We start from the raw sequence: 14,003 nt of genomic DNA, 5'->3' as shown, positions 1-14,003 counted from the left end.
GGTGATAGATATTCTAGGCAAAGGGACAAAGTGACAACTGCAAAGACTATGACCCTTTCCCAATATGTAAATATGCTAGAGAATGGTAGTTTGAGAATAATCATTTCTAAGTTAATGACTTATCACCCATGGCAGCAGCTCTCTTGTCAAATTACTCTTCTGCCTCCAAGGGCAGAGACAACACAGGGAGAACTCTCATAGCTTTGTTGAATGCTGTTGCTATTAGCAACCTATGGATAGCTGTGGACAAGGCCTTGGGAAAACCACACACCATCTACATATGGCAAAGATAATTGAGAAAAAGAAACATAATTTTAGAGAATATGAGATACCCCCTTGTGACATATCTCCAAAATATCCACAAGGGTATGTGGGCTCTTTTCCCAAAGAACATGGAACAATATAAAGCCAGGTCACATTGCAAGATATTGTGATGGTGGAGACTCCGGCTTCTCAGGGGCTGGCGAGCAGAAGTGGACAAGCAGCTTACCAATTAGATTAGTCTTTGCACTGTAGCTCCCATAGTATTTCTCATCAGTGTTCGGTGTGTGACACTCATACTCGCCAGCATCCTTCATCTGGAGCTTTGAGATGTGCAACAAGACTGAGTTGCCCCGGACCCTCTCCACGTAGATGTCTCTGCTTCGCACCCGCTGCGTATATACTGCGTAAGAGAAGGCAGCATCCTTGGTGCTAATGATCTGGACTTCCTGGGTCGGGTTTGTTGGTAGGTAAACAGACCACTGGAAATGCTGCTCAGAAGGTCCCTGGTGGCCAGTTACATTGCAGCCAATGCTGACTGGGTAACCTTCAGCTCTAAACAGTGGTCCTTTCTGAACTGTTACTTCTCTCTGGCCAATGCTGAGCTTAGCTTGCAAGTAGGAGAAAGAAAGGGGAATAAAAAGAGATTAGTGTTTCAGTTCCCAGTGTACCACATTATGTATTTCCTTGTATTACAATTCTGGTAAATGAGATCTCAGGTTGTTAGCTATAATCAACTCAAATGTTCAACATCTTCTTCAGGCTGAGCAGCAGTGGAATTGCTTGATGAGTTAATTGTTCTTTTATAACTTTAACTTCTATAGTAATCTTCGGTCTCTTAAAAAAAGTTTAGCTTCATCAATGTAACATGACCACTTCTATAAAACATCTGCTTATCGAAGTGTACTTATTTTAAAGCAAATAAATGTATGATAATTTTACATTATTTTATGAAAAAATTTGGCATATACTTCCTCAAGCCTCAAATTCCAGGGTGCCTGATGCCATTGTCGGGCAGTTTCCAGAGAAGTAGTTGCTGGAGACGCAAGGTCTAGGGCTCTGCCCTTGGTGCCATGATTTTTCTAGCTGGTTGGTTGAACTATTTGTAGCTCCTAGCCAGGTCTGTTGCAAGACTAGCCAAAATTAGCATCTGAAGAGGTAGCAGCACTTCCTTTCTATTCTGTGGAGGGTTTTTTGGTTTTGTTTTGTCATTTCTTAAAGAAACGTTTTTACTGAAAAGCCTCCTAATAGATGGCTGTAAAATCCAGCAGGTTCTGGGATTAGAATTTATTTTAGCTTTGTTCTTACCAAAAGTTTTCCGTTGGGACTACTAGGAAATGTTTTCTATTAGAACAAATCTCAAGTATTAGGTCTAAAGGAAAAAACATGATTAAATGGTAACATTTCATTTGACAAGTTTTTTAAATCAATCATTTTTCAGAAACCAAAAAGCATATCTTTACTTACTATGATTGATATTAAAGGCTAGTTCATTTTGTGTTGCAGAAAGGACAAAGACATGCCACAAGGGTGGCCAGTTCTTTTACTAGGGGCCCAGGGTACAGTAAAAGGGAAGACGGATTGGAAGACATCGGAAGGGCCAGACAGGGAGAGATTGCTGGCTTTATGGAGTTAACTGAACAGAGTTCATAAGAAGATGAGGAAGAAGCAGAGCCTCTGCTGCATTTTGTGACTCTCCAGGGACAAAGAGTAAGGAGACTAGAGTGGAAAAAACAAGTGAGGGAAAGGAAAAAGGACATTACAGAGAACACAAAAAGACTGAGTATAGGAATCTGGGATGAAATGAAACTAGTTCTAAGGGATAGAAGGGAACTACAACAAAGGGCAAAAGGGAAGAAAAGGTAAGTGGTCACCTGAGGCAGTCAGGTGCATATATCTCATACATGTATGCTCAATCTAAAATTGAGAAACCAACCAACACTCAACCAACTAGTCAGCCAACCACACACATTTCTAGTAATAATATTTTTTTTCTTTTTTTTTTTTTTGAGACAGTCTTGCTCTGTCACCCAGGCTAGAGTGTTGTGGTACAATCTTGGCTCACTGCAACCTCTGTCTCCCAGGTTCAAGTGATTCTCCTGCCTCAGCCTCCTGAGTAGCTGGGATTACAGGCATGGACCACAATGACCGGATAAGTTTTGTATTTTTGTAGAGACAGGGTTTCACCATGTTGGCCAGGCTGGTCTCGAACTCCTGACCTCAAGTGATCTGCCTGCCTCAGCTTCCTAAAGTGCTGGGATTCCAGGTGTGAGCCACTGCACCCAGCCTCTATAATAATTTAGAATATACTAATTTATTCATAAGTCCAAATTAATGTGACATATTTATATCATGCTCTTTTTGTAATAAGAAGCCAGGAATAGAAGTTAGACCACTTTGGGAAAATGTAAATTATAACTTACCAACCAGTTATACTACAGTGGCAGTTTAAAACACTTTTCAGCAATGCCATCTTAGAGAAATGTGTGCACCAAGCTATGTGTGAAAGAATATGCACAGCTACACTGCTCATTAAAACCCCAAACAACATACAACCCATATGTCCATCAACAGTACACTGGATAAACTGTGGCACAGTCATATAGTGGAATGTTATAGAAATAAAAATCAACAATTACAACTATTTGCAATAACATGAGTGACTACGTTCAATGAAAGATACAAAAACACTTCTGAACCCTTGTGACTCTATACAGAATAATCCTACTGTTTATAAAGTTTAAAAACAGGTAAAACCACACTGTAGTGTTTAGTGATGCATACATAAGGGGTAAAATCATCAGCAAAAAACTAGGAAATGACCAGGCGAGGTGGTTTATGCCTGTAATCCCAGCACTTTGGGAGGCCAAGGTGGGCAGATCACTTGAGGCCAGGAGTTTAAGACTAGCCTGGCCAACATGGTGAAACCCTGTCTCTATTAAAAATACAATATTAGCCAGGCATGGTGGCAGGTGCCTGTAATACCAGCTGTTACAGAAGCTGAGGCAAGAGAATCGCTTGAACCTGGGAGGCAGAGGTTGGAGTGAGCCAAGATTGCATCACTGCACTCCAGCCTGGGCAACTCCATCTCAAAAAAAAAAAAGCAAACTAGGAAGCGGTTATCATGAAAGTCAGGAAAGTGATTGCGTCGGGGGAGCGTCTGTGATTTGATGGGGCACACTGCGGGCTGGGTGGCTGCTTCTAGGTCTTGGTGATATTCTGTTTCTTGACCTGGGTAGATATTATATAGATTTTACTTTTTACTTATTTGTTAAACCGAAAATGTATGTTTTATTAATATTTTCTTATGTTGTATTTCACAATAAAAATATTTTTTAATGTGGCTTTTGAGGTACCATGAACCTACTTATATCAAGGCATGTTTCTACAAACGATGTTATTTTTGGTGGCTAGGCAACACTTCTCCAACATTTCCCATCACTTTTCAGCAAGATGGGTACCACATTTGAACATTTTTATTGTGAAAACACATACTTCTTTTTCTGCTGCTTTATTTGCCAATTCAATAAATATTTATTCAACCACTTATAGTATTTCTCATGCTTGACGGACTAAGATATGAAGATGAATTTAGGCTAGATTCTGTTCTGGATTTTATAATCCAGTCAAGTGGACAGCAGTCATCTCTCTATGGAAAACATATAATAAAAGTGCTTCAAAAATTTTGAAGAAAGGAGGGACTATGTTTTGAGGGGAGGGAAGTAGGTTTATGGAGATGGCATAAGAGATGGCATTAGAAATGGATTTTGGAGAATTGGGAAGATTATGACAAGGTAAATGGGGAGACAGGGCATTTTAGGTAAAAGAGATTTCATGGCAAGACTCTGAGTAGGAATCAAAAGACATATTCAAAAATAAGGAGTAATCAACTGGATGGTGGGGGCGCTGCATGAAGATTAATAGAGAGAGGTAAAACTGGAGAGCAATTTTGGGTCCAGAGCAGAAAAGACTTGACTATCACATTTAAAAGTCTGGACTTGATTCATTAGGCAATGGGGAATCCACTGAAAGTGTTTGAAAGGTCTTAGGAAAATGAACCTGACAGTTTGTGTATAGGATGATGGAAGTTAGAAATAGGTATCAGGTAATTATAGGAGCTCAGGGCAGAGGTGACAAAAGCAATAGGGATAAAAATAAAGGTACTATAACCTAGCTACTGTAGAAACAAAATCTGTAGAGTTTTCAGTGTTTTGGATGCTTGGGAGTAGTAGGCGAGATGAGAGATAGGAAGAAATCAAAGATCATAAGTTTGATAAGGCTGACTGGGAGAATATTGATACTCTGAATAGAAATACAGATACCAGGCAGAGTTACTGTTGTGTGTATAATGGTGAGTGAAAATATAATGCATTTAATTTTAGAAATACTAAATTTGAAGACCTTGGAATAGACAGGAAGGATATTCAGCAAACATTTTGAAATAATATTTAAATATATATTTATATTTACATATAAATTATAAATATTTTCAAAGGGTTAAGGTCTATTTAACCCTTTGAAAATATTTATAATCGAATCCTTTCAAAAACCATTTGACATTCCCATATTTAGTTGTGCAAAAACTCCTAGAATTTGAGCCAGACTTGAACATATTAATAGATCTGCAAGTGCCAAATCCATGGCTGTCTCCATTGTTTCTTGTTGGCTCCTGTAAATGTCTGTTTGTAACTAGGGAGAGTTCTGAGCTGTTAGACGTCGATTAGGCCAGTTATATACAAGTGTTGGGAAGTGTTGGGGAACAGAAGGAAGAGGGCTAAGGAGAGATTACTACGGAATCTCTTTAGGGGATGGGATGAGGAACAATACCTACAGAGGGAAGAGTTAATGGAAGGCAACTAGGACACAGCGGCTTGGAAACCAAGGGAAGAAGAACATTCTAAGAGGAAAGGGCTTGTCAGCACTGCCAAAGGCTGCCAAGAGGTTGGGGACTCTGAAGGCAGAGGACAGTCTTGTTAGCTCGATGAGGAGGATGTCCATGAAGATCTTTCTAAAAGGGATTTCAATAGAGTGGAAGCAGCAGTTTTCAGGGTAAGAAGTAACTGCAGAAAGTGTAACCTACCTCCAGGAGTTTCATGGAAAAGGAAAAATGAAGACCAGGATGGCAGCTAGAGAGAGTAGCTAGGTGAGGAGCAGTAGGAAGGGGTGGGATGGAGAATGGGTGAAGCCAGCAAGGCGGATGAATGAAATAATGTCTTAGTAGAGGGATGACTGGGAGGGTGCTGTGTTATAGTATCAATGTCTGTGTCTTCCTAAAACTCATATGCAGAAACCAAATTCCCAAGGTGAAGGTATTACGAGGTGAGGCATTTAGGAAGCGGTTAGGTCATGAGGGCTCTGCTGTCATGAATGGGATTAGTGCCCTTATAAAAGAGTCCAGGAAGCTCGCTAGCCCCTTCTACAACGTGAGGACACAGTTAGAAGGCGCTGTGAGGAACAGACCCTCACTGACACCAAACTGCCAGTGCCTTGATCTTAGACTTCCCAGCCTCCAGAACTAAATTTCTGTTGTTTATAAGCCTCCCAGTTTATGGTACTTTTGCTACAACACCCCAAACAGTCTAAGACATACTACTTTCTCAGAAAACCGAAAGAAATAGTGTGGAGACTTCAAAGGTATTTTTCAGGTGGAAAGCATGACTGGCAGAGATCAACTCAAATGGCTATGCACTGGGGCATAAGCTTAAGGATCTTATTATAAATATATTCTCTCTGAGTTTTTTCAAGTACGTATCATCCACCCTCCGAAAAACACCTGTGAGGACTGCCCTCTTGCTTTCTCTTTCAATGGGCAGAGGGTTAGCCACTTTTGAATAACAGCTCATATTCTTGTAGGCTGATGAGTACAAATCTTGGCACTGACATACTGACATTGCAATCATGCTTTCAAAACACTAAAAATTCCTCGATGGTATTGACTTTCTTTAAAAATATCACTTGAATTGTCAAATTTACCATTGCAGTATTATTTGAATGAAAACAATTAGGTTGAACCTTATAAAACGGCCCATACTTGACCATTTTTGATACCAAAAAAAGAGCAGTTTCAAATAACGCTACCTTATACAAAACCTACCTCAGGAATAGCCAACATAACAAGCAGCTTCTTTCTCTTTACACATTCAAAAACCCTATATGCTTGGAGGCTGAGACAGCTTCCATCCATACTAAGTGGAATCTGTTTTATTTTTCATGAATGCAATCTCAGTAAGACAGACAATAGCCCTTCCCCCAAACCCTGCCACGTTAATGGCCGTTATTTGTAGGGCAGCTAGTTAGGGTGGGGGAAATAGACAGGCAGACAAAGCTAACTGCTAACTCCGAGAACTCATTTACCCATGACATTAATCTCATATGGCACCACTTTCTATCAGGATTGTTCAGTCCTTATATTTATTGAAAAAAAATTGGGACAAAGTATACATTTGCTAACCAATGTAATTGATCAATTGATCACTATTTAAATAATTTCTTTCATTTCCCCTCTATATTTGTAATGACAAACAGCAGACTTCCAAAGCTTTTTCAAGTAACTTCCTGATTTATGTATTCTTCACATAGAAACTGTGCTTCTACACAAAATTAGTGCTTGGGATGAGTCAGAATTTAGAAGAAGTAAATCTATAACCCAGTTTAGGTAATTGTTTAAATGGGTTAAGGAAAAGCTTCCAGCTTCCCCTTTTTGAGCCTTGATTACTACTTTCCTTCCCCCAGGCCTTCTAGCCTGCTTACCAAAAAAAGAGACAGAATTTGCAATTCTATGAATTATTGCACAATGTAAACCCAGTTTCCTCCTATATATGTAGCAAACATAAGAGTTCAAATACACAAAGCACATACACTTGAGAATCACACTCAGACAACTTAACCAAAAAACAGAAACACACCAGCCCCCAAAGGATCCCACCAGTGCACCTATCCATCAACACCCGCCAAGTCAGTCTGGCAGGCATCCATCACCCAGCAAGTGGTCCTGGCAACTTCTCCTGCAGGCCCTAGGACTGACTCTTACCTCACACTATCATATGTACCTAGAGACAAGAGCACAATTAACTCAATCAATGTTTATGAAGCAACCTCTTTGTGCTGAATGCTGTATTCTTTTCTTTTAATTCTTCAACCATAGTCCTGGTCACACCAAATACAGCTTGGTTTACTTCCCCAATCATCCCAGCCATTCGGGTCCCTGCACTAGCTCCATCCAGTCTCTCTAAAGCAAGAAGTTGTTTTTGTTTTTGTTTTTGTTTTTTTAAGATGGAATCTCACTCTGTCACCCAGGCTGGAGTGCAGTGGCTCAGTCTCGGCTCACTGCAACCTCCACCTCCCAGGTTCAAGCGATTCTCCCACCTCAGCCTCCCAAGTAGCTAGGGCCACAGGTGTGCGCCACCATGCCCAGCTATAAAGCAAGAGTTCTTAACTGGGTCCACATGTAGGATTAAAGGGTCCATAAACCAGGCTGAAAAATAATCTTACACCTTTATTTTCATTTTTACCTCTAATGGAAATTTAGTATTTTCTTCAGTTACGAACGTAGACAACCACAGATATCTTCATATCACATTACAACTACTTAAGATATATTGAAATGTTATTTATACTCATCATTACTTTGAAGTTTGGTGGTTAATAGACCTACCTGTAGATCTTATTATGTAATCCATAAATAAGAAGCAAATAAATTACTGCATTACAACGTATTTAAAATATTTTGATACCTGTATTTCAATGTGATTGATTTCCTCTATAATTCTATGCACTTTATTTCATACATTTTACACATTATTCTGAGATGGGGTCTATTCTCTTTACCAGATGTTAATGAAAACTGTAGCATTAAAAAGTACCTGCTATCTGGTTTGAAACTATTCCATTACCTGCTCAACTCATCTGATTCTCCCTTCTACCTCCAAATTTCCTCTTCTTCCATCCTATTCTAACACACATAAATGCCCCTAGATCAGGCAAGCCCCTCTGCATGGCCCTCAGCAGAGCCAAGTGAATCTTCCTGCCCATTTCTCAGTCTCTCAGTAGTCAATTTCCACTTCCACTCACAGATGAAATCTAGAACCTTCTTTTAGCATAGTCTAAAACTACTAAGTACTTTCATAACCTTTCTTTCCATCCAGTCATATCTGCAAGGCATATTTATTCCATCAAGCCTTAATATCAGACAAACCTTAAAGTCTCCTCTCAGTTTGAGATACAAAGCTTTTTTTTTTTTTTTTCTTTGAGACGGGGTCTCACTCTGTTGCCCAGGCTGGAGTGCAGTGGCCTGATCTCAGCTCACTGCAACCTCCGCCCTCTGAGTTCAAGCGATTCTCTTGCCTCAGCCTCCTGAGTGGCTGGGATTACAGGCGCCTGCCACTGCGCCTGGCTAATTTTTGTACTTTTAGTAGAGATGGGGTTTCATCATCTTGGCCAGGCTGGTCTTGGAACTCCTGACCTCGTGATCCACCCAAAGTGCTGGGATTACAGGCGTGAGCCACTGCGCCCAGCCTCACACAAGGCTTTTTTATTGTCTCTTGGGATGATCAGCCCAGGAAGATGAGTAAAGACAGGGCCAAGCAAAACTGATAGATCTGGCAACACACACAAATGTAAAAAACAATGGAATCATGTGCATGGGACTCAACCAAGCATTGCACCTCCCTGGAACTCAAGGATGTCTAGGTAAGCCAAGAACTGTCATCAATAAGTCAAAAATCATTGCTAACATCAGAAATATATGGCATAGTTGTTCCTGCAGAGACCAAATTGTCCTGTTCCATCACCCAGCACCCTGAGGTGACTACCTCCTGTGACAAGAGAAACATAAAGGATTATGAAACTTACTCAGAAAGAGAAAGAAAGATGCCACATATGAGAAGCCTGCCATTGGGGCCAGCACAGTCCTTTCCCGTCCTAGCAGTGTCACTAACATTCAGAGGTTGAGTGACAAATGCTGTGCTCTCACTGCAAAGTAAAGAGGAAGCAATAGTGTGGTTTTCAGCCCACTGAGAAACAGAGATGGCTTGCGAAAAGCAAAACTGGTTACATTATATAGCTCTTTACTAATCACTCAAATTTGGGAGTAAAAAAGTTATCTTCGTGGTTAAGTAAACAGATACAGATAAAACTAAGAAAAGATAGGCCTCAACCTGGCTCAGTATGTGTCATTTAGTAATGATGAGAGAATTCAGGTAAACTGAATACATTAAAAAGCCATGAGAAATGTTGTCTTCTTGGCCTTTCCTTCTCCTCCGCTCTTGGGAGAGGAAACGACTGAGAAATGGGAGAGGGCCCCTGGAAAACATGAACGTGGGGCGACACGAGGTGGTGCTGAAGGTTACAGGCTCTAGAGTCAGGCTGCCTGGGTTTGCATGCAGATTCTAGTTTTAGTAGCTGTGTAATCTTAGAAAACTTAATTAACCTTTCCTAATCCTCATTGCTAAAATGAGGATACTAATAGTATGTACCCCATAAGATTACTGTGAATGCCAAATGAGCTAATTTATTTAAAGCACTTAGAACAATATCTGGTACATAGTAAGTGCTCAATGAATATTAGCTACCATCATGAGACATTTAAGTTTATCTTCATCTGCCCTACGAAGCTGCCTTTGCAAAAATCATAACAGTGAGAAAGTTATGACGGTGAAAGGGATCCGACCTAACCAACTCCATCTTGCTTCTAACCTCCAAGCTGCCCTTGTTCATTCCTGGCTGTAGGCCGAACTAACTTTGGGAGGAATGTAGCTTACAGTTAAATCTTGAAACAAAGAGGGTAACAGCCCTTTCTGGAAACAAACCCCCTTCTTGCCTGGGGAGCAGACTTCCTTAGTAAGACTAACAAATTAGCCACAAGATTAGAAATTATGGTTTAGGAGTCATGCAGCCAGAGGCCACGCAATTCCAACCTCCTCAGTTGTTCCTAAACATCACTATTGCAAAACCTAAATTGGTGCTTAAGGTATTTTTCAGACCCTGCATTCTGATGCACCAGCTGGCACCATCCAGGTTGGTGATCTGGCTCCAACAGCTCTTTGATCCCACTCAGGGATGGAAGACTGCAAGAAGAACCCCCTTCGATCCCCTGTGATTTCCTCTCCTACCTGACCAATCAGCACTCCCCACTCCCTGGCCTGCCAAATTATCCTTAATAACTCCAGTCTCTGAATTTTTGGGGAGACTGATTTGAGTAATAAAACTCTGGTTTCCCATTTAGCTAGTTCTGTGTGAATTAAACTCTTTCTCTACTGCAATTCTCCTGTCTTGATAAATCTGTTCTATCTGGGCAGCAGGCAGGGAGAACCCATTGGGCAGTTACACTAATGGGCAGTTACTCAGATGTGAACCCAGGTACCAAGGATGGCAGAGGAGTGTCTAAATTCAACAGTTGGTCCTGAACCTAGGCTAATTTAATACTACACTAGTGCTAGAGTTCTCAGGAAGCTTCTACTTAAATCAGATAATCACAACGCAATGTGTCAACAATCAGTGGAACACTGATTGTTGCAGGGGGTGGGGAAAATTGGTGGGCAGGAGGGAAGGTCAGGATGGATTGGGCTGGGCCAGGTGAGTCAGTGAGTTATCTAGAGAGGCAGGGGACAAGGTACAGTTGGGAAGTAACCGTGTAGTATGAATAGTACACACAGGCTGTACTATCCTATTGGAATAAAGTTTAAGGCTGTTGTGAAAGAAGGATCTACACAGGTAGGATGGGCATATCTTAGTGGGCTTTGCGTGCCAAGCCTAAGAGCTTGGTTTTTATTAATACCTTGAAGAAGAGGGAAGCTATGAAGATTTTTAGTGGGAGTATAGCCTGGTTGGATTTTCCTTTTAAGTTGAATTCCGTATGTGTGCATTGCTAACAGGTTGAAAGGTGAAGAAGGGAGATAAGGCTAGAAGCAAGAAGGTCAGTTACAAGGTTTTTGTAGTTGTCTCTATGAGCAATAATAAGGGGCTGAAGTAGGGCATTTAAAAGAAAGACAGAGGCAGGATAGATAAAATAATCAAATAATTACTGAGTACTCCTTGTGCAGTAAGCACCCTACCATGTGCTGGACATCCATACATAATTAAGCTACAGCCTTTGATCTCCAGGAGCTGCTGCTTGTGCCATGTGGCATGGTGGAGGTGAGCAGGTAAGAACTTGACTGTCACATAGGGATATCAGGAAAGGAAAAGGACATATCTAATCTGGAGAGAATGAATGGGGGTCAGTAAAATCTTCAGGGGAAAGGTGGCATTTTAAAGTAAAATTTATTTTCCTAGTGAGAATTATAGTAGAACAGGGTACATTCTACAAATTCAGATCTGGAAGCATCTAACATTATCTATCTATCTATCTGTCTGTCTATCTATCTATCTATCTATCTATCTATCTATCTATCTATCTATCTATCTATCTTCTATCTATCTATCCATCCATCCCTCCATTCACTCATCCATTCTTCTGGTTTTATTCATTAGCAATGATAAGTAACAATTAGCCCCCCAGTGATGGTCAACTTACAAATATTAAAGTCTTAAATGAAAGGCCCTGTACTTCCCTTTTCAAGATACTATACAAGGCTTGGGAGATAAAAGAGATGTTAGAGGGCCCTGCCCTCCAGAAACTTGGGATCTAGTTTAATAAACAGCTGAGATTAAAACAAACAAACAAACAAACAAAAACAGCAGCCATATATGGCAAACATGGGTCTGGTATCCAATCTATGGCTCAGGCAAGAAATAACCTGAATTAATAGGCTGAAAAGGCAGGGAACAGTCGCAGGAGGTCAATCAGAAAAGGCTGGTTTTAAAGTCATGTCCTTGGAGATCTGGTATGATGCAAATAGGCAGGGAGGAGAAGGAAGGACATTTCAGTGTGGACAAATACAACGTACAGAGGCAGAAGCAGAGGCAGGGATGTGCAGGTTGTATTTAGGGAACAATTAAAGGGCAGTCTGCCTAGGATGGAGATTTCAAACAAACTCTCCAGGCTGCTAACTATAAAATCAGTGAGGTTCAAATTACAGGAATTTATTCACCATTTCAGTTGCAGAAGTTGGGGGTCACCCCCAGGCACCAACGCTTTCAGCAAATGTGTGTGAATGGAGTAGTTACTGCTGTGTAACAATCAGAAAACTCTGATGGCTTGCAACAGCAAACATTTATTTCTGTTAACAAGCCTATGGGTCAGCTGGGTGGCTCTGTCAATGGGGCTATGTCCTGCTGACAGGAGCTGGATGGTCTAGGATGGCCTTGGCTTGGATGACTCAGTTCTCTTCCACATGTCTCTCACACCTCTCTGGCAGGCTGGACTGGCACATTTTCATGGTAATGTCAGGGGTCCAAAAGAACTAGTGGAAATACAACAGCATTTTTTAAAGCTTCTATTTACATCGTGACCACTAACACCCCATGGGCCAAAGCAAGCCACATGACCAACTCCAAAGGCAAGAGATGGGTTAATATATACTCTGCCTCTTTATGGAGGGGAACTGCAAAGTGATAGAGCAAAGGGAGAGATTAACACAAACAAACTGAGGCCATCAGTGCAATCAATCCACCATGTGCACTGAAAAGAGAATTATTTCAGAAATAAGCATTGACCACAGAGACAATCATTGCCAATAATAGAGAGTATCCTGTATCCATAGAATATATATAACCCAGTAAATGCTATGCAATTTCTCATTCCTGGCTGTTGCCAAAATATTTTTTTCTCTTTCCATTTTAGTGGCTTCATTTCTGCCAGAATTTAACATTGACAGGGTGATGTTGCCTCTTTTCTGGGGGGAAAAAGAAGCTTTCTGTTGTCAAGGAAAAAAAAAAAAAAAAAAAAAAGAAGAAAAGGAAAAAATAGAGCCAGGAAGAGAGACAGTTATTCTTTTACCTGGGGAATTGTTGCATTGCAATTGTATCATTTGAAAGGAATGTAAAAATGAAGTTCCTGATTCAGATGGAGGGAGAGAGTGAGTACTGGACAGGCTCTGTGCAAGGCACATTACATATACAGTCTTCTAGAATACCTCTTATCACTATGTGGTAGGTATTACTAATCCCATTTTACAAATGAGAAAACAGACTCAGAGTATATCAGTATCATGGCTAGAAAATGATGGGATTCTAAGGCTGCCTTTTCACTTTTGGTTCAGAGCTCTGTCTAACAAACCTTCTAGCTAGCTACTCATGATTTACAGGAGGCAGAGTGCACGATAGTGAATGGCTGGAGGAGGGGGAAAGAACCCTAAGGGGTCAACAGGAGGCTGGTCATTATTTCACCCCTTTCCCCACTTGAGCTCTTTGAATTCAGGTCACATTGATTACTGTTCCACAGGGCCTGGACTTGCCCACGTGAGGGAGGCCCTGCAGTTGAGCCTCCCCTCTGCATGTGTATAACACCAAGCAGTCACACTACAAGAAGGGACCACAGTGATCTCAGTCAACTCCCTCATATAACAAAGGAAGAGACTGAGGCCTGGCATAGGCCCAGCTGTGACTTGGCCCCAGTGATGGAGGATGAAGCCCAGGTCCCAACTCCCCGGCCTTCTTGCTCTTCCTTCCCACTGGCCCGGCTTCCCCAGGAGCTGATGAGTTAACCAATGCTGAAGAGGTTTTCAAGGTGGATGACGACTCTTCCTACCTGTGAGGAAAGCATGAACTAGGTTTCTATGGAGGAGGCAAAGAAGCATGGGGTGCAAAACAGGGCGAGTTTAGCTTCCTGGCAAAAGAGGAGAAAGAGAAACAGATGGGATCCT

General features: G+C 41.2%; 1 protein-coding gene across 2 annotated transcripts in view; it reads right to left on the bottom strand.

Annotated features, from left to right (window-relative positions):
• Positions 1-13,073, bottom strand: part of CD101 (CD101 molecule) — a 39,060-nt gene extending 25,987 nt beyond the window's left edge. For both annotated transcript variants that reach the window (XM_003892471.5, XM_009216396.4), the window contains exons 1-2: positions 9,112-13,073; positions 491-871 (exon numbers count right to left, since the gene is read on the bottom strand). In XM_003892471.5, coding sequence (XP_003892520.1) covers positions 491-871; positions 9,112-9,199 — 469 coding nt within the window. In that variant the 5' untranslated portion in view covers positions 9,200-13,073. The remainder of the gene's footprint in view (positions 1-490; positions 872-9,111) is intronic.
• Between the last annotated feature and the right edge of the window lie 930 nt (positions 13,074-14,003).

The sequence above is a fragment of the Papio anubis genome, chromosome 1, assembly GCF_008728515.1.
Source record: "Papio anubis isolate 15944 chromosome 1, Panubis1.0, whole genome shotgun sequence".
NCBI classification, from domain to species: domain Eukaryota; kingdom Metazoa; phylum Chordata; class Mammalia; order Primates; family Cercopithecidae; genus Papio; species Papio anubis.
The sequence above is the reverse complement of the archived record's forward strand: the minus strand, read 5'-3'. Positions and strand labels throughout refer to the sequence as shown.